Here is a 22,119-nt window from a genome sequence, read left to right on the forward strand (position 1 = left end):
CGTTTTTATATTGACGACACTATTGGTTAACCAATGCAAATCATAAAATATTTTATGATATTTACTTTTTTGAATTATCAAAACAACAAACTTGCATATAACATATATCATTTTATGAAATTTCAACACAATCATTGTAGTCATATATTATATAATATTATATAATACTAATTTATTCATAATCAGGTATATTGATTATCGTTTGTCATCAATTTATGACATGTATATACTCCACTGTCGACCATGCTGAATAACCATTACAAATAGCTGGCGTAGTTTTCTGAAAAGAAAAAGAAAAAAAAATACAGTATAAGATACATGGTACATGAAAATGGATTTTAACGATATGTATCTATTTTTCGTGCACAATATGTTGCTGATCATAGCGAAACACTATAAATGGTTTTATATTCTCTTTTCCGGTATTCTAATTTGGTTTGTCTTTGTTTGTCAATTTTGAAACTATATTGATCCTTTGATATCAAAACCTAATATATACAATTGCCCACTTACTTAGACATTGCTCATTTAACGCATCACGTATTCAAGAAACAAAAATCTAGAAATATTGCGTTCTTTCAGTTTTGACTACTATTTAATTTAATAAAACTTTTAGGAAACTCATAAGTACCAAAGTTAATATTTTGTTAATTTATATTGCTATCAAACTCTCATTTGAAGGTTGAATTTACACTCCATTTGTACATTAGTTTGGTCTTTTTTAAACTCATGTTTTGGTTAGTGTTTTTAGTTTTGTAGTATATTAGACTGGTTTTAATATCACTGTAATACTGTAAACCAACTTATTTTCGCGTGCGATTTATTTTCGCGTATTTCGCGAGGAGAAAAATAACGCGAATATAAATCGTCCCGAATATGTAAAACTTGGATCATTTCTTAATAAACTTCATCAAGAAAATCAGAAAATCGCGAAATTAAATAGTCGCGAAATGGTCAAGAAAGGGTAAAACGCGAAACAAAAGTATCCGCGAAAATAAGTTGGTTTACAGTATTTAGTTTACAAACATGACCTTTGGAAACTGTAAATAGCAGTCATACGAGTGGGAGGTTTAACTAGATAGAAAAGAAAACAGGTTTAAACCACAAGTTTCCTTGGAAAATTACTGCACAAAGTCAGACATATTACAATTGATTTACATTTAGGTTTTATTCTATGAAAATATATGGTATTGTTAGTAAATTGTTTTTGTCCTCCACCTGTTTCATTAGCCATTGAGTCCAAGATATTTGTTTATACTTTTTTCTAGAGATTACTAGTACTTACTTTTGCAGTAACTGCCATCATGGGTCTTTCTACAGGTACAGAAACCTGAGCAAAAACTCTTTGTAGCTTCTACAAAACACAGAACGAAAAGATATACAATGATGAATAAATGGACTTATAAAAGGGTTATACATAATAAGTTCAACTGCGCGACAATCCTTAACAGTGTCTAGCTTCAACATGTGGCACTACAATATTTCAAATTGTATGGGAAGAGATAGTTATCAAAGATACCAGGATTATCATTTAGTACACAAGACGCGCTTTTCGTCTACATAAGACTCATCAGTGACGCTCATATCAAACTATTTATAAAGCCAAACAAGTACAAAGTTGAAGATCATTGAGGACTCAAAATTCCAAAAAATTGTGCCAAATACGGCTAAGGTAATCTATGCCTGGGATGAGAAAATCCTAAGTTTTTCAAAAAATTCAAAGTTTTGTAAGTAGAAATTTATAAAAATGACTACATTATTGATATTCATGTCAACACCGAAATGTATGAGATGAACTATTATTTTGCTCCTAAAAATGCGGAAAAACAAAAACTTATTTAAGTCCTTTCAAAATCATATTCGTTATATCCATAGATAAACTGGTTACAATTATTTGAACACTTTAGTGAAGAAATTAAAATTCGTATTTCAAGTTGGCGTCATATACATGTCTTGCGTTCACAATGTAAAGCCTGTATCTATGAACCACATCTTTGTAAAGTATATTCTGTTTCAATGTATTTTTTTATGTATAGTTCTAGCTCTTATATGTACCTTAAATAAAATTGAGAATGGAAATTGGGAATGTGTCAAAGAGACAACAACCCGACCAAATAAAAAACAACAGCAGAGGGTCACCAACAGGTCTTCAATGTAGCGAGAAATTCCCGCACCCGGAGGCGTCCCTCAGCTGGCCCCTAAACAAATATATACTAGTCCAGTGATAATGAACGCCATACTAATTTCCAAATTGTACACAAGAAACTAAAAAAACTAAAAATACTTGACAAAATCTCAGATTTATGGTACTTTGGAAGAATGTCATGTTTCTCTTAAAAAAGAATTAACTAAACATTCTAAGGATATCTACCACAGGAATTAGCCGTTTCAGAATCTAAAGCATCATGGGTAATTTCAATGTTCGGACCCCAAAATGAAAAATAACGTCACGTAATTGGTTAAATTGCCATTGTTTATGACATTTTTAACCAATCAGGACGTTTTGGTGTACACTTTTGACAATATTACCCATGATGCATTAGATTTTGAAACGGCGAATTGATAACCTAAGTTGTATTTGGCTAACCATTCAGACGTTTGGTGTCTCAGTGCTCTTAATTTTGTACTTTATGTTGACTCTTTACCTTGTCAGTTTAGCGTCACTGGTGGGTCTTTTGTAGATAAAGCGCACGTCTAGCGCACACAATTGTACTGCTTGTATCAATAATGAGCTTATTATATACAACTTTCACAAATTTCCATTATGGATTAACAATGAAATTGAGATGTCAATAACACTTATGATCAGAGTTGACAGACTTGTAATAAAGTAGTTCCCTCCTTATACCACTCGGCCACCGAGGCGCCGCCACGATAAGAGATTCTTCTCATTAATGATAACGATATTAAGACTATACAATCGCTTACTCTCATGTTATGAAACAAACATTATTTCTTAGTTTAGCTAATTAACTTACTGCAAGCATATTTGACATAAAAGGAAGCTTTAGCATGACCACAGGAATCAGAAAACAAGTATGACTTTGCCATCAGCTTTCCATTTGCAATACCGTAACATGTGTTTTGGTAGTCACAGTACTGCTTGGTATGGGCCAAAATCGTAGCATCAGCAGGTCCACACGTCGGGTGGCCGTGATATATATAATTACTGGGACGACAAGGAATATTTCCATACTGTGCCTTTTCGATCTTCAAATACTGGTATGGATAGCACCATAACTTCACATTCTCGTTGTAACAAAATCTTTGCCAATATGATGGTGTCCATACTTAAAATAAACATTGCTTACATTTTAAGGTTAAAAATAATAATATTGTACAAGTGTAAAGGAGAGAGGATAATCTCAAATTTTTTAGAAAGTTATGTCCATGCTAAATATGAAAATCTCTTCAATGTTAAAGTTTAAAATAAACAATTTGGAACAAGTTTGAAGAAGGGAAGATAATCTGAAGTTACAAAAAAATTATGACCATGCTTAATTTAAATCTCTTCAATGTTACAGTTTAAAATAAACATTATGGTACAAGTTTGAAGAAAGAAAGATACACTCAAATTATAGGAAAATTATATAAAATCTTTCAATGTCAAAGTTTAAGATAAACATTATGGAACAAGTCTGAAGAAAGGAAGATAATCTCAAATGATAAAAAAAATATGTCAATCAACCTTAAACCGCTTCACAGATGATATCGGATATGTTCATTATGTCGTAACTACAGTTCCCTTCCATTTTCACGAATGTGACCTACCGAATAAGACTATTAACCGGATTAGTAATAACATAAGCAACACGACGGGTGCCACAAATTGAGTAGAATCTGCTTACCCCTCTGAGCATATGAGATCACCCCCAGGTTTTTGGTGGGGTTGGTGTTGCTTAGTCTTTAGTTTTCTATGTTGTGTCTTCTGCATTATTATTTGTCTGTTTGTCTTTTATTTTGTAGACATTACGTTGTCAGTTCATTTTCAATATATGAGTTTGACTGTCTGTCTGGTATATTTCTTCCCTCTATTAAAAGTAATTCAAATGGACATTTTGTTTAAAAATCGTTTCCTTTCTCTTCTTTGTATTATTCTACCAGTATAGTGATTATTTCGTATAGGTTAGAAAAATCTTAGCATATATTCCCAGCTCGCTTCTTAAGAATCTAAAGGAGTATAGGTCAAGTTTTTTTCATTGATCTTAAACCGAAATGAAAATTACGTGAGTTCGGTACCTTAAAAACTAATCAGAATGTTTGGAATGTTTTTCAAAATATTACCACGAATGCATCATGTTTTGAAACGGCGAATAGTTGTTAATAAGTAAACACATTGCAGTTTAAATGTTGCCTGAATCTACATAACTAATAAGGGAAATACCTTTGTCGTATTGCCTTCATTTTAGACTAACAAACGGTTTAAGTTGTCCAAATACCGTAGAATGAATATACTCACTCAATTCATTGACAATTATACCACATCTCAGTCTTATATTCAATTTTTATATATAAAAAAAAATATATATATAATTAAAAACCAATTGTTCAGAGAACAATTGAAGGTCTTTCCACTAGTAAAGATCTATTTTGATATGGAAATATGAAAAATCAGTTTAAAATGTTAGTTCCTATGGCTTTATGATGTATTAATATCAATTTAAAGCAAAGGTCAAAATCTAGAACGTCCTATTAACCTATGACCTTGACCTCAATTTCAAGGTCACAAACCAAGGATGTCATACGGTATTTGAAAATCAGTGAAAATAAGCAAATTTAGAACATGACCTTGACCTTTGACCTTGACCTCATTTTCATTTTTTAGGACCAAGGACCTCAAATCTGAAGACCCTAGGTCTCTATCACTTATGGTTTACCAGTTAGAAATGTATATTACTTATATCATTTACATAAGGGGGAATAACTCTCATATGGAGTCTCTGGAAAGCTTCGGTCCAAATGAATTGCCTAATCCTGAAGATGTAATGAGAAATTTGGTAAAATAAATTTGTCGTAATCTTTTACGGTTGCGAAGGAGTAGTGGCCACAAGAAAAACAGTGTTTGGGGAGATAACTCTTACAACGCAAAGTATTTGGTAACGCAGTTGTCAGTTTTAAAAGCGCATACACTTTACAATATCATATTCCAAATATCTAAGCGACATCTTTTGAAACATCAATACTACGCAAGAAAAAAATTAGGCGGAAGAAAAAAAAAAAATAATAATAACAATTGTAGGTCTTTCCACTAGAAAAGATCTTTTTTGATATTGAAATATTAAAAATCAGTTTAAAATGTTAGTTCCTATGGCTGTATGATGTATTTATATGAATTTAAAGCAAAGGTCAAAATCTAGAACGTCATATTAACCTATGACCTTGACCTCAATTTCAAGTTCACAAACCAAGGACCTTAAATCAAAAGACCCAAGGTCTTTAATATGTTTGGTTTATTAGTAATATCACTTTACGCGTAATTCTAAATGTAAGATGGGCAAAAACTCCTATTTATTGTCTGCGCACCCTTTCAATCAAAATATACAAGTAAGGACATGTCGCAACTAACAATTTATGAAAAATTATTTGTCGATATGTCATAAGGTATTTGAAAATAAATGAAAATAAGCCAAAATCAAATTTTAGAATATGACCTTGACCTTTGACCTTGACCTCATTTTTATTATTTTCGACCAAGGACCCCAAATCTAAAGACCCTATGTCTTTATCACTTATGGTTTACCATTTAGAAATGCATATCACTTAATTTAAGGGAAAAGGGGGAATAACTCTCATATGGAGTCTCCGTAAAGCTTCGGTCCAAATGAATATCCTAATCCTGAAGATGTAACGAGCAATTTGGTAAAATAAATTTGTCGTAATCTTTAACGGTTGCGAAGGAGTAGTGGCCACAAGAAAAACAGTGTTTGGGGAGATAACTCTTACAACGTAAAGTATTTTGTTACACAGTTGTAAATTTTTAAAGCGTATAAACTATACGATACCATATTCCAAATATCTAAGCGACATCTTTTGAAACATCAATAATACGCAAGAAAAAAAATTAGGCGGAAGAAAAAAAAAAAAAAAAAAATAATAATAATTAAAAACCAATTGTTCAGAGAACAATTGAAGGTCTTTCCACTAGTAAAGATCTATTTTGATATGGAAATATGAAAAATCAGTTTAAAATGTTAGTTCCTATGGCTTTATGATGTATTAATATCAATTTAAAGCAAAGGTCAAAATCTAGAACGTCCTATTAACCTATGACCTTGACCTCAATTTCAAGGTCACAAACCAAGGATCTTAAATCAAAAGACCCTAGGTCTTTAATATGTTTGGTTAAAGAGTAATATCACTTTACGGGTAAACCTAAATATAAGATGGGCAAAAACTCCCATTTATTATTTGCGCACCCTTTCAACCAAAATATACAAGTAAGGACACGTCGCAAATAACAATTTATGAAAAATTATTTGTCGATATGTCATACGGTATTTGAAAATCAGTGAAAATAAGCAAAAATCAAAATTTAGAACATGACCTTGACCTTTGACCTTGACCTCATTTTCATTTTTTTGGACCAAGGACCTCAAATCTGAAGACCCTAGGTCTCTATCACTTATGGTTTACCAGTTAGAAATGCATATTACTTATATCATTTACATAAGGGGAAATAACTCTCATATGGAGTCTCTGGAAAGCTTCGGTCCAAATAAATTGCCTAATCCTGAAGATGTAATGAGCAATTTGGTAAAATAAATTTGTCGTAATCTTTTACGGTTGCGAAGGAGTAGTGGCCACAAGAAAAACAGTGTTTGGGGAGATAACTCTTACAACGCAAAGTATTTGGTTACGCAGTTGTCAGTTTTAAAAGCGCATACACTTTACTATATCATATTCCAAATATCTAAGCGACATCTTTTGAAACATCAATACTACGCAAGAAAAAAATTAGGCGGAAGAAAAAAAAAAAAAAATAATAATAATTAAAAACCAATTGTTCAGAGAACAATTGTAGGTCTTTCCACTAGTAAAGATCTATTTTGATATTGGAATATGAAAAATCAGTTTAAAATGTTAGTTCCTATGGTTTTATGATGTATTTATATGAATTTAAAGCAAAGGTAAAAATCTAGAACGTCATTTTAACCTATGACCTTGACCTCAATTTCAAGTTCACAAACCAAGGACCTTAAATCAAAAGACCCTAGGTCTTAAATATGTTTGGTTTATTTGTAATATCACTTTACGCGTAATTCTAAATGTAAGATGGGCAAAAACTCCCATTTATTGTCTGCGCACCCTTTCAACCAAAATATACAAGTAAGGACATGCGCAACTAACAATTTATGAAAAATTATTTGTCGATATGTCATAAGGTATATGAAAATAAATGAAAATAAGCCAAAATCAAAATTTAGAATATGACCTTGACCTTTGACCTTGACCTCATTTTTATTTTTTTGGACCAAGGACCTCAAATTTAAAGACCCTAGGCCTATATCACTGATGGTTTACCAGTAAGAAACGCATATCACTTATATCAAATGCATAAGGGGAAATAACTCTCATATGGAGTCTCCGGATAGCTTCGGTCCAAATGAATATTCTAATCCTGAAGACGTAACGAGCAATTTGGTAAAATAAATTTGTCGTTAACTTTTACGGTTGCGAAGAAGTAGTGGCCACAAGAATAACAGTGTTTGGGGAGATAACTCTTACAACGTAAAGTATTTTGTTACGCAGTTGTGAATTTTTAAAGCGTATAAACTATACGACATCATATTCCAAATATCTAAGGGACATCTTTTGAAACATCAATACTACGCAAGAACAAAATTAAGGCGGAAGAAAAAAAAAAATAATAATAATAATCAGAACAAATTCAATAGGTCTTTCCACGGAAAGGTGGAAAGACCTAATTAAAAACCAATTGTTCAGAGAACAATTGAAGGTCTTTCCACTACTAAAAATCTATTTTGATATTGAAATATGAAAAATCAGTTTAAAATGTTAGTTCCTATGGCTTTGTGATGTATTAATATGAATTTAAAGCAAAGTTCAAAATCTAGAACGTCCTATTAGCCTATGACCTTGACCTCAATTTCAAGGTCACAAACCAAGGACCTTAAATCAAAAGACCCTATGTCTTTAATATGCTTGGTTAATGAGTAATATCACTTTAGGTGTAATTCTAAATGTAAGATGGGCAAAAACTCCCATTTATTGTCGTCGCACCCTTTCAATCAAAATAGACAAGTAAGGACATGTCGCAACTAGCAATTTATGAAAATTTATTTGTCGATATGTCAAACGGTATTTGAAAATAAGTGAAAATAAGCCAAAATCAAAATTTAGAATATGACCTTGACCTTTGACCTTGACCTAATTTTCATTTTTTTGGACCAAGGGACTTAATTCGAAAAACCCTAGGTCTCTATCACTTATGGTTTACCATTTAGAAATGCATATCACTTAATTTAATGGAAAAGGGGGAATAACTCTCATATGGAGTTTCCGTAAAGCTTCAGTCCAAATGAATATCCTAATCCTGAAGAAGTAACGAGCAATTTGGTAAAATAAATTTGTCGTAATCTTTTACAGTTGCGAAGGAGTAGTGGCCACAAGAAAAACAGTGTTTGGAAAGATAACTCTTACAACGTAAAGTATTTTGTTACGCAGTTGTAAATTTTTAAAGCATATAAACTATACGACATCATATTCCAAATATCTAAGCGACATCTTTTGAAACATCAATACTACGCAAGAAAAAAATTTAGGCGGAAGAAAAAAAAAAAAAAATAATCAAAGAACAATTGAAGGTCTTTCCACAAGTAAAGATCTATTTTATTATCAAAATATTAAAAATCAATCTAAAATGTCAGTTCCTATGATTTTATAATGTATAAATATGAATTTAAAGCAAAGGTCAAAATCTAGAACGTCCTATTAACCTTTGACCTTGACCTCAATTTCAAGGTCACCAATCAAGGACCTCAAATAAAAAGACCCTAGGTCTGTAATATGTATGGTTAATGAGTTATATCACTTTAGGCATTATTTTAAATATAAGATGGGCGAAAACTCTCATTTATTGTTTACGCACCCTTCCAACCAAAATTTATAAGTTACAACATGTTGCAACTCACAATTTAGTAAAAATAATTCCTCAATATCTTTCACGGTTGTTGAAAATAAGAGAAAATAAGCCAAAATCAAAATTTAGAATATGACCTTGACCTTTGACCTTGACCTTATTTTCATTTTTTTGGACCAAGGAACTTAAATCCAAAGACCCTAGGCCTATATCACTGATGGTTTACCAGTTAGAACGCATATCACTCATATCAAATGCAGAAGGGGAAATAACTCTCATATGGAGTCTCCGGATAGCTTCGGTCCAAATGAATATCCTAATCCTGAAGAAGTAACGAGCAATTTGGTAAAATAAATTTGTCGTAATCTTTTACGGTTGCGAAGGAGTAGTGGCCACAAGAAAAACAGTGTTCGGGGAGATAACTCTTACAACGTTAAGTATTTTGTTACGCGGTTGTAAATTTTTAAAGCGTATAAACTATACGATATCATATTCCAAATATCTAAGCGACAACTTATTAAACAACAATACTACGCAAGAAAAAAAATTAGGCGGAAGAAAAAAAAAAAAAAAATAATAATAATAATAATAATAATAATTAAAAACCAATTGTTCAGAGAACAATTTTAGGTCTTTCCACTAGAAAAGATCTTTTTTGATATTGAAATATTAAAAATCAGTTTAAAATGTTAGTTCCTATGGCTGTATGATGTATTTATATGAATTTAAAGCAAAGGTCAAAATCTAGAACGTCATATTAACCTATGACCTTGACCTCAATTTCAAGTTCACAAACCAAGGACCTTAAATCAAAAGACCCAAGGTCTTTAATATGTTTGGTTTATTAGTAATATCACTTTACGCGTAATTCTAAATGTAAGATGGGCAAAAACTCCTATTTATTGTCTGCGCACCCTTTCAATCAAAATATACAAGTAAGGACATGTCGCAATTAACAATTTATGAAAAAATATTTGTCGATATGTCATAAGGTATTTGAAAATAAATGAAAATAAGCCAAAATCAAAATTTAGAATATGACCTTGACCTTTGACCTTGACCTCATTTTTATTATTTTCGACCAAGGACCCCAAATCTAAAGACCCTATGTCTTTATCACTTATGGTTTACCATTTAGAAATGCATATCACTTAATTTAAGGAAAAAGGGGGAATAACTCTCATATGGAGTCTCCGTAAAGCTTCGGTCCAAATGAATATCCTAATCCTGAAGATGTAACGAGCAATTTGGTAAAATAAATTTGTCGTAATCTTTAACGGTTGCGAAGGAGTAGTGGCCACAAGAAAAACAGTGTTTGGGGAGATAACTCTTACAACGTAAAGTATTTTGTTACACAGTTGTAAATTTTTAAAGCGTATAAACTATACGATACCATATTCCAAATATCTAAGCGACATCTTTTGAAACATCAATAATACGCAAGAAAAAAAATAAGGCGGAAGAAAAAAAAAAAAAAATAATAATAATTAAAAACCAATTGTTCAGAGAACAATTGTAGGTCTTTCCACTAGAAAAGATCTTTTTTGATATTGAAATATTAAAAATCAGTTTAAAATGTTAGTTCCTATGGCTGTATGATGTATTTATATGAATTTAAAGCAAAGGTCAAAATCTAGAACGTCATATTAACCTATGACCTTGACCTCAATTTCAAGTTCACAAACCAAGGACCTTAAATCAAAAGACCCAAGGTCTTTAATATGTTTGGTTTATTAGTAATATCACTTTACGCGTAATTCTAAATGTAAGATGGGCAAAAACTCCTATTTATTGTCTGCGCACCCTTTCAATCAAAATATACAAGTAAGGACATGTCGCAACTAACAATTTATGAAAAATTATTTGTCGATATGTCATAAGGTATTTGAAAATAAATGAAAATAAGCCAAAATCAAAATTTAGAATATGACCTTGACCTTTGACCTTGACCTCATTTTTATTATTTTCGACCAAGGACCCCAAATCTAAAGACCCTATGTCTTTATCACTTATGGTTTACCATTTAGAAATGCATATCACTTAATTTAAGGGAAAAGGGGGAATAACTCTCATATGGAGTCTCCGTAAAGCTTCGGTCCAAATGAATATCCTAATCCTGAAGATGTAACTAGCAATTTGGTAAAATAAATTTGTCGTAATCTTTAACGGTTGCGAAGGAGTAGTGGCCACAAGAAAAACAGTGTTTGGGGAGATAACTCTTACAACGTAAAGTATTTTGTTACACAGTTGTAAATTTTTAAAGCGTATAAACTATACGATACCATATTCCAAATATCTAAGCGACATCTTTTGAAACATCAATAATACGCAAGAAAAAAAATTAGGCGGAAGAAAAAAAAAAAAAAAAATAATAATAATAATAATAATAATCAGAACAAATTCAATAGGTCTTTCCACGGAAAGGTGGAAAGACCTAATAATAATTAAAAACCAATTGTTCAGAGAACAATTGTAGGTCTTTCCACTAGAAAAGATCTTTTTTGATATTGAAATATTAAAAATCAGTTTAAAATGTTAGTTCCTATGGCTGTATGATGTATTTATATGAATTTAAAGCAAAGGTCAAAATCTAGAACGTCATATTAACCTATGACCTTGACCTCAATTTCAAGTTCACAAACCAAGGACCTTAAATCAAAAGACCCAATGTCTTTAATATGTTTGGTTTATTAGTAATATCACTTTACGCGTAATTCTAAATGTAAGATGGGCAAAAACTCCTATTTATTGTCTGCGCACCCTTTCAATCAAAATATACAAGTAAGGACATGTCGCAACTAACAATTTATGAAAAATTATTTGTCAATATGTCATAAGGTATTTGAAAATAAATGAAAATAAGCCAAAATCAAAATTTAGAATATGACCTTGACCTTTGACCTTGACCTCATTTTTATTATTTTCGACCAAGGACCCCAAATCTAAAGACCCTATGTCTTTATCACTTATGGTTTATCATTTAGAAATGCATATCACTTAATTTAAGGGAAAAGGGGGAATAACTCTCATATGGAGTCTCCGTAAAGCTTCGGTCCAAATGAATATTCTTATCCTGAAGATGTAACGAGCAATTTGGTAAAATAAATTTGTCGTAATCTTTAACGGTTGCGAAGGAGTAGTGGCCACAAGAAAAACAGTGTTTGGGGAGATAACTCTTACAACGTAAAGTATTTTGTTACACAGTTGTAAATTTTTAAAGCGTATAAACTATACGATACCATATTCCAAATATCTAAGCGACATCTTTTGAAACATCAATAATACGCAAGAAAAAAAATTAGGCGGAAGAAAAAAAAAAAAAAATAATAATTAAAAACCAATTGTTCAGAGAACAATTGAAGGTCTTTCCACTAGTAAAGATCTATTTTGATATTGAAATATGAAAAATCAGTTTTAAATGTTAGTTCCTATGGCTTTGTGATGTATTAATATGAATTTAAAGCAAAGGTCAAAATATAGAACGTCCTATTAACCTATGACCTTGACCTCAATTTCAAGGTCACAAACCAAGGACCTTAAATAAAAAAACCTAGGTCTTTAATATGTTTGGTTAATGAGTTATACCACTTTACGCGTAATTGTAAATGTAAGATGGACAAAAACTCCCATTTATTGTATGTGCACCCTTTCAACCAAAATATACAAGTAAGGACATGTCGCAACTAACAATTTATGAAAAATTATTTGTCGATATGTTATACGGTAATTGAAAAGAAGTGAAAATAAGCCAAAATCAAAATTTAGAATATGACCTTGACCTTTGACCTTGACCTTATTTTCAATTTTTTGGACCAAGGAACTTAAATCCAAAGACCCTAGGCCTATATCACTTATGGTTTACCAGTTAGAAACGCATCTCACTAATATCAAATGCATAAGGGGAAATAACTCTCATATGGAGTCTACGGAAAGCTTCGGTCCAAATGAATATCCTAATCCTGAAGAAGTAACGAGCAATTTGGTAAAATAAATTTGTCATAATCTTTTATAGTTGCGAAGGAGTAGTGGCCACAAGAAAAACAGTGTTTGGGGAGATAACTCTTACAACGTAAAGTATTTTGTTACGCAGTTGTAAATTTTTAAAGCGTATAAACTTTCAGACATTATATTCTAAATATCTAAGCGACATCTTTTGAAACATCAATACTACGCAAGAAAAAAATTTAGGCGGAAGAAAAAAAAAAAAAAAAAAATAATAATCAGAACAAATTCAATAGGTCTTTCCACGGAAAGGTGGAAAGACCTAATAATAATCAGAACAAATTCAATAGGTCTTTCCACGGAAAGGTGGAAAGACCTAATAATCAGAACAAATTCAATAGGTCTTTCCACGGAAAGGTGGAAAGACCTAATAATCAGAACAAAACCTATAGGTCTTTCCACGGAAAAGTGGAAAGACCTAATAATTAAAAACCAATTGTTCAGAGAACAATTGAAGGTCTTTCCACTAGTAAAGAGCTATTTTGATATTGAAATATGAAAAATCAGTTTAAAATGTTAGTTCCTATGGCTTTATGATGTATTTATATGAATTTAAAGCAAAGGTCAAAATCTAGAACGTCCTTTTAACCTATGACCTTGACCTCAATTTCAAGGTCACAAACCAAGGACCTTAAATCATAAGACCCAAGGTCTTTAATATGTTTGGTTAATGAGTAATACCACTTTACGCGTAATTCTAAATGTAAGATGGACAAAAACTCCCATTTATTGTATGCGCACCCTTTCAACCAAAATATACAAGTAAGGACATGTCGCAACTAACAATTTAGGAAAAAATATTTGTCGATATGTCATACGGTATTTGAAAATAAGTGAAAATAAGCCAAAATCAAATTTTAGAATATGACCTTGACCTTTGACCTTGACCTTATTTTAATTTTTTTGGACCAAGGATCTCAAATCAAGAGACCCTAGGTCTCTATCAATTATGGTTTACCAGTTAGAAACGCATATTACTTATATCAAATGCATAAGGGGAAATAACTCTCATATGGAGTCTCCAGATAGCTTCGGTCCAAATGAATTGCCTAATCCTGAAGAAGTAACGAGCAGTTTGGTAAAATAAATTTGTCGTAATCTTTTACGTTTGCGAAGGAGTAGTGGCCACAAGAAAAACAGTGTTTGGGAAGATAACTCTTACAACGTAAAGTATTTTGTTACGCAGTTGTAAATTTTAAAAGCGTATAAACTATACGACATCATATTCCAAATATCTAAGCGACATCTTTTGAAACATCAATACTACGCAAGAAAAAAATTTAGGCGGAAGAAAAAAAAAAAAAAATAATAATAATCAGAACAAATACAATAGGTCTTTCCACGGAAAAGTGGAAAGACCTAATAATCAGAACAAATTCAATAGGTCTTTCCACGGAAAGGTGGAAAGACCTAATAATCAGAACAAATTCAATAGGTCTTTCCACGGAAAGGTGGAAAGACCTAATTAGAAAACTTCACTTTCTTACCTTTACATTTTTCAATACAACCTGTAAATAAAAATAGAAATACAACTTTGAATTATTCTATGATAAAATTGTTGCTCGATGAATAACGGCAATCGATAAATGTATGTACTTTTTCCTTTTTGAAATTGATCATATTACAAACTGTATAGCTACGGCGAAACAACTATGCTTATAAATAACCGACGAACTGGTTCCCTGAAATAATCTAGCGATGAAAACTTGTAATTGTATAAGGCATTAACATGATTAAGTGATTTTATTTTTTAAATTGGAAAGTAAGTTTCATAAGCTCTCAAAAACAATTGATGAGAAGTACTAAAGATTCACAGTACAATAAAACTTCAGTTTCAAAAAATCATTTGTCGTATCTCTGTTATCATTTTAATATTTTCTGTTAAATCATAAGAATATCTTTAGATTGTGTATACTCAATGGTAAATGTTATCTTAAGGTCTTCGAATTTTTAATCTGAACGGATCAATATTTCGGAGATAAATATTTTAAACAATACTTAAGAAGTTTCGCAGTCTATAATTGAAAACGGCTACCTTTAATCCTTACGCGATAAAGGCTTTGATGGCGTTCATTCGCTTGAGTATAATATAAAATTTGACAGTGAATCCAATTCAAAGATAAAACTTGATTTTTTTAAATGCGTCATTATAGTATTTGTTTGTGTAGATGATTTAGGAAATACTTGAAATCTTTTCAGTCTACAAAACGGCAAGATGCCGAGAAACATAACACATTTATTCAGTTAGGAATAATTGTACTTAATGTAAAGAAGATGAGGATTAATATACTTTTTTTTTATTTCTTTTAAATTTTTTGAAAGTTTTCCTGAGTTAACGAGTAATAAGCAATTAGTCTGTAGACATAAAATGCATTTCCTAACAATTTAGGGTGTAGATACAAATCATGTAATGTTTATAATCAGAATATGAAAAATGTAATTGTTTATCAAATGGTTGTTCAAGAATATATTAAAAAATATAACGTAAACATGAAAAATTAAATCAAATTTAATTATTGAAGTCAATGAAAAAAGTATACAAAATTGAATAGACAAATACATAGAGCTTAAAACATGTAAAACTTTTGTGCCTATTTCATGAAATACATATATATCCATATATATCTATATGTATCAATAATTATTAACTAGCCTGTGTAAAAAGTGGCACATTTTTGGATACATAACGAGGAGCTATGACTCTTGAATATAACAATGTAACAAGCATGTTTGGTGCATGAGTACATAATTATAACAAAAATAATAATTTTACTTACATGTATGATCGCATCTAGGAATAGCTGAGTATGCCCCGAACACAGCATTAAACGCAATAAATAATGCAGCAATAGATAACAAATGCATTTTTCAGTGAGACTTCTATGATACCAGCACCCACAGAAATAAAAAAGCAATGGCAAACTTCAGTTATATTTGAAAAGCGTAGGTGGTTACATATGGTATTTGTCGTCCTAAAACAATTTATGCAAATTAGAAAATGTTTAATTGAACAATAATCGTTATGTACGTTGTAACACATGTTTAATTTTGTAAATATCAATATAGTTGTACTTATACTAAATTCTACTTGTTCAAGGCAGTTCTTGCAAATGTTTCATCATCTTTAAAAAAGCACCCTTTTTTTAATTAAGGCTTCGGTTTATGTTCTACATTACATGTACGTGTAAGAAAAGAACAAGATACATTAAAGTGCAATTGTACATTGATGAACCCGGTAAAAATAGACTTCAAACTTGTCTGAGAACGATTGCACATAATTGAATATATATAAATAGGAAAATCAACAATACATACATGTAAGAAAAAAACAAGATATACTAAAGTGCATTTGTACATTAATGAGGCCTTTCAAAATCGAATTTTATCTTGTCTGAGCACGCATGCAAGTAATTAATGAATATAACATACTCGAAGTTTGTAGTCTTCCGCATCGTACATTTTCAATAAAATCATGCACTGATACTCTTAAAATATGGAGGAGGGACGCCAGTTAAATTTTTGTTCATTCAGATTTTCTTTAGAGGCAATGATAGTTTGTATGAATTCTTGTTATTGACAATTTAGGTAAAATTCCTTTAGTCCTTTTTGTGTATATTTTCATTTGACTGGGTTTTTATGAGGAATATTCATCGATTCAATGTTTCTCTTTTAATGCCCCTTGGCCAAATAATCAAAGTATATCTTTTAATCGAATACACGTGTATTTGCTACCTTTTCTACGTTTACTTTCTCTCGAATTTGTTCATTTATTGCCATACACATTTGCCGTTCGAAAAGAAACATTAACTTATGTTAGATTATGAGTGTTAATTTAAAATTACAACTGACATTGTACGAATCTTAAAATTTTTTTTGTTTATCAAACTAATAATAGCAATCACTTGAAACTTTTTTTAAATTAGTTCTAGCTTAACTTAATCTCTGTTTTATTTATCTTCGTTGTGTGGTGTCTGTCGTATTGACGTGTTCATGAATACACAGCCTTGGCTTCTTTGTGGAAGGACATAACTCATTTTAATCATTACATCTGTTCAAAAAATGTACTTTTTTTGTTTTCGTTAAAGCTTTTCTTTTTGACGTAAACAAACTATATGTTGTTTTTTGTTTGACTAATTTACATATGATAAGTAATATTCAGTATGATTTGTTAAAAACAATTTTTCATGTACTCCCATGTGTTGCAAAAATATTTGTAGTAATGAACATATTCATAAGACATATACTACACTACAAGACACGATTTAACTAAAATATTTCACTTTGTATTACAAGATTTATAAAATTGTTATTTTATGATAGCTGCATTGCATACAATGTTTTGTTCACACATCGTTGTCAATATAATTTAATTTGTTTGTTACATTCATACAAGTGAGAGGTTCGGCTAGCTTTGAAACCAGGTTTATTCCATCATTTTCAACATAAGAAAATGGCTAACTAGTCAGGAATATGACAGTTGTTATCAGGGGTCGAATTTAAGCTTTTTTGTGTACTGGCCAGCCGAACCAGTGGACTGAAAACTCTACTGGTCCGGCTCCAAATCTACTGGTCCTGCAAAAATGACATTAATTTGACAAACACTAATATAAATGACAGATATTTAATTTTATTTTGATGCTTTCGTTTACATAAGTTAGACAAAGGAATGGTCTTTCTTCTGATTTTGATAAATGCTTTGGTAATCTCAATGATTTTCTTTATCAAACATATCCAAGAATGTGTCCCTCCCCTGCCGCGCATGCGTTAGATTTATTTAGTATCGGTCAATAAGGAAAATGAAAAATTCGTATAGATTATTAAGGATATATTTCTTTTAATGGTTGTAGCATCAATACAGTAAACTTTTCATTAGTTTCCCTGTGATAGTGAACAAAACAATTCTATTGTCTTTCAAACAATGTTTTCAAAATTAAAATAAAGTTAAAGAATGACCCGTATTTTTTTATTTGAAAATAAGTAATGCAGTCATGAAAAAATTGACTGTCCATATAGAGACATTATTGAATTATTTGTATATGGCACTTTTTTAAAAATAAATTAATAAAACTTGCATTAGGAATGTAAATTTTTCCCTTAGATCATGAAAAACGGGAACAAATGAGGAATAATATGGTACTTTTTATTTCAAAATATCATGATGAGAACCCCCGTAATTACATGAATCATGTTATTAAAAAATGGATATTTTTGCACAATATCGCATCAGATACAGTTTATTTGTTGATATAATTTCAGTAAAACAGTAGTCTGTGTATAATATGTTATAGATCATGTTTCACAGAATAATGCATGCATATATAGTGGTTTTTTTTATTACTGACAACATATAACTTACAGAAAATAAAAATTATGGATGTTCTTTAATTATAAAACATAATATTATTATTATGTGTGTTTATAAATTCCTTCATTTAATTGCGTTTATACCTTAATCAGATGAAAAATTATTTAAGAAATTGTTTTGAGTTACTTGACATCTACGTAAAGCATGTACACGTGAATTATGACATGATAGTGTGTTACCTAAAGTGTCCCCAGCAGGCGCTGGTCACCTGGAATATTCTTAATATTACCCAGCCAATAAAACTATAAAAAAGAATGACACATGTAGGTGATAATCAGTGAATGTGTAAAATTACAGTGGTCGTGCTGGTTTTATTTCATGGACCTGTTTATCTATCTTCACACACATTAATTTATGACGCTTTTTTTATTTGAGAATATGGTAATATGGAAAGAAATGCATAATTATATGAAAGCAAGGAGTCGAGGACCTCAAGTGACCGAACTTGCACATTAAAGCACATTGTTTTGTTTAGATATAGGTATTATCTTTTTTGGAATTTAGATTCAGCTGATTTTTGTTAAATATATATAGAAAGGTCATGTGTTTGTCCAAAGAAAAGTATACATTGTGCACAGGTGAAGCTAAGCAGTGCAACTTCATACATTGAAACATACTGAATCTTAAAGTGAATTTAAAAAAAAAAGATTTTTACACTTTCTACCACATAATCTAGATTCATTAATTGATAATTGATGAATTTAGTCATGGTGTCTGCATTCTCTTACTGTCTTTTCAATTTAACTATTTTCAAGCTTATATCAACATCAACATAAAAATTACACAAATAAAAAGTTTATTTGCTATTATTGTTCACATCTTTTACGTAAGTCTTCGTGGACGGATAACTGTTTCATTGGCAATAATATAAAATCTTCCTTTTATAAATATTTTACCATCAGAATGAAAGTCATGAAAATAACTATTATTGAAAATTATAATTTTGTTTGTGCTGTTCTGATTGCTCATGAGTAAGTACATAATCCAATCTGAAATGTGACGATCCAGTTACGAAAATACATTTCTTATCTAGGTCTGTCACTGCAAATTTTTCACATATTGTACAGTTCATTAAATTCCGATCTACTATATAATGCAACCATTCACGATCTTTTTCCCATGATCTTTGGTATTTGCGTTTCCTTTTGTCACTTTCGTATACTTTATTTCGATCTTCCTTTTGATTTTCAGTTATCTTAATTTTTTTGTCCGGCGGTTTAACTCCTTCCAAAAATTTCCACATTTTATATTGTTGTGAAGGACGCTCACCCGATATATTAATTAACTTGATCAATTGTAATACCCCCCAGTACCGTGTAATTGATTTCACAGGTAAATTGTTTTGTAAACAAACGGAGATTGCGATGCAATCAATGATTTTTATCGACTAATTTCTACTAGTCCCGGACCACCGGACTAGCGCTAATTTCGACCCCTGGTTGTTATCCATTCGTTTGCTATGTTTTGGCTTTTGATTAGGGATTTACCTATTTTTAATTTTTTTGATTTTGTTTTGCAAGTTTGTCTGTAGTTCGTGTATCATATAATGACAGACTCACGGGTAGCTATATCTATCCTAGTACTTGACATTTACTCTGACTTTGTGTGACTCAATAATATTGTCCTGAACACTTTGGAAAGACATTAAATAAAGGCAACAGTAGTATACCAATGTTCAAACTCATAAATCCATGGACAAAAAACTAAATCGGGGTAACAAACTAAAACTGAGGGAAACGCATTAAATATAAAAGGAGAACAACGACACAACACTACAATGTAACACACACAGAAACGGACCAAGCAACAGACAAAATCCCACGAGAATAACAAATATAACATCAAAACCAAATTACCTTTATCAAACTATGCAGATAATTTGCGTGAATATTAGAAAAGGAATTCTGACTCAAAGATAAACGGATAATTCATTCGATTAAACTACTAAACATTAATATTGAAATCATTAGAGACAGTGTGTCACTATTTCATACACACAAAAAATAGAAGGCTAGGAGCAAACAATGCATTTCTTTTGGAGTTTAGTATGACGTTAATTATCATCAAAATACACATTTTGGTTTAGAGGCCACTTGAAGCACGCTTCCGGGAGCGGGATTTTTACGCTGTATTGAAGACCCATTGGTGGCCAGTGGCTGTCTTCTGCTCTTTGGACGAGTTGTCTCTGTGAAACATGCCCTCTTTCCATTCTCATTTTAACTGACTGTTCTTCGATCTTATTTATTCAGATAACGATTGAAATATTATTGTTTAATAGATATGATTGCTAATGAGAAACAACTATATACCATAGACCAAATTACGAAATCAAACACAACTATAGAACACTATACTGAGCAAAACAATGAGAGCAACCCATTCTCAATTTTAATGACACAATACCTTTACTGTTTGAAACTTCATGTTGGTCTTTAAAAGTAGCAATATGTATACACCATATACCTTATGTATCATAGATAATTGCTGTTACAAAATTTTTGAATATGTTTTTTACAAGGAAGAAGTGTGCTTTATACAAATCTCAAGTGTATCATTCTCTTTACTTTTATTCATGTCTTTCTTTTCTTTATACGATTTTTGTTTCTTAAAAAAAGTTATCAAAGTACCAGGCCCATTATTTAATACACCAGACGCGCGTTTCTTTTACATAAGACCCATCAGTTACGCTCAGATAAAAAAGTAATAAAGCCAAACAAGTACAATAGTTATCAAAGGTACTAGGATTATAATTGAGTACGCCAGACGCGCGTTTCGTCTACACAAGACTCATCAGTGCACTTATATCAAAATATGTATAAAGCCAAACAAGAATAACGTTGAAGAGCATTAGGATCCAAAATTCCAAACAGTTGTGCCAAATAAAACTAAGGTAATCTATGCCTGGGATAAGAAAATCCTTAGTTTTTCCAAAAATTCAAAGTTTTGTAAGCAGGAAATTTATAAAAATGACCACATTATTGATATTCATGTCAACACCGAAGTGTTGACTACTGGGTTTGTGATACCATCGAGGACGAAACGTCCACCAGCAGTGGCATCGACCCAGTGGTGTAAATAGTTATCAAAGGTACCAGGATTATAATTTAGTACGCCAGACGCGCGTTTCGTCTGGATAAGACTCATCAGTGACGCTCATATCAAAATATTTATAAAGCCAAACAAGAACAAAGTTGAAGAGCATTAGGATCCAAAATTCCAAAAAGTTGTCCCAAATAATGCGAAGGTAATCTATGCCTTATTGAAGAGCTTTATGAACCAAAATTTCAAAAGATTGTAATAAATACGGCTATGGGTGTCTTTGCCTGGGATAAGAAAATGCTAAGTATTTCAAATAATTCAAACTTTTGAAAACAATTAATTTATTAAAATGACCATACAATTGATATTCATGTCAACACTGAAGTGCTGACTACTGGGCTGGTGATATCCTCGGGTACGGAATGTCCACCAGCAGTGGATATAAAAGAATGATGTTTAAGATATACTCAATTTCGAGTGTTTTCAAAAAGACATTTATTAAAAACAATATTAGTACAGCTAAGTTTATCTTTGTCTAGGATATGAAAATCCTCAGTATTTCGAATAATTCATACCTTTTCAAACAGTATTTTTTTGTTGACCATATAATTGA

At 31.1% G+C, this 22,119-nt stretch overlaps 1 protein-coding gene across 1 annotated transcript; it reads right to left on the bottom strand.

Moving 5' to 3' along the window:
• Window positions 1-134: 134 nt before the first annotated feature.
• On the bottom strand, window positions 135-16,066 carry LOC139494929 (uncharacterized). The gene is made up of 5 exons (XM_071283058.1): window positions 15,880-16,066; window positions 14,590-14,610; window positions 2,979-3,290; window positions 1,286-1,354; window positions 135-280 (listed from the first exon to the last, which is right to left on the bottom strand). Exons 1-5 carry the CDS (start codon window positions 15,965-15,967, stop codon window positions 258-260), a joined length of 513 nt encoding a protein of 170 aa, XP_071139159.1. The 5' UTR covers window positions 15,968-16,066; the 3' UTR covers window positions 135-257.
• Between the last annotated feature and the right edge of the window lie 6,053 nt (window positions 16,067-22,119).

The sequence above is a fragment of the Mytilus edulis genome, chromosome 11 (genome assembly GCF_963676685.1).
Source record: "Mytilus edulis chromosome 11, xbMytEdul2.2, whole genome shotgun sequence".
In the NCBI taxonomy this organism is placed as follows: domain Eukaryota; kingdom Metazoa; phylum Mollusca; class Bivalvia; order Mytilida; family Mytilidae; genus Mytilus; species Mytilus edulis.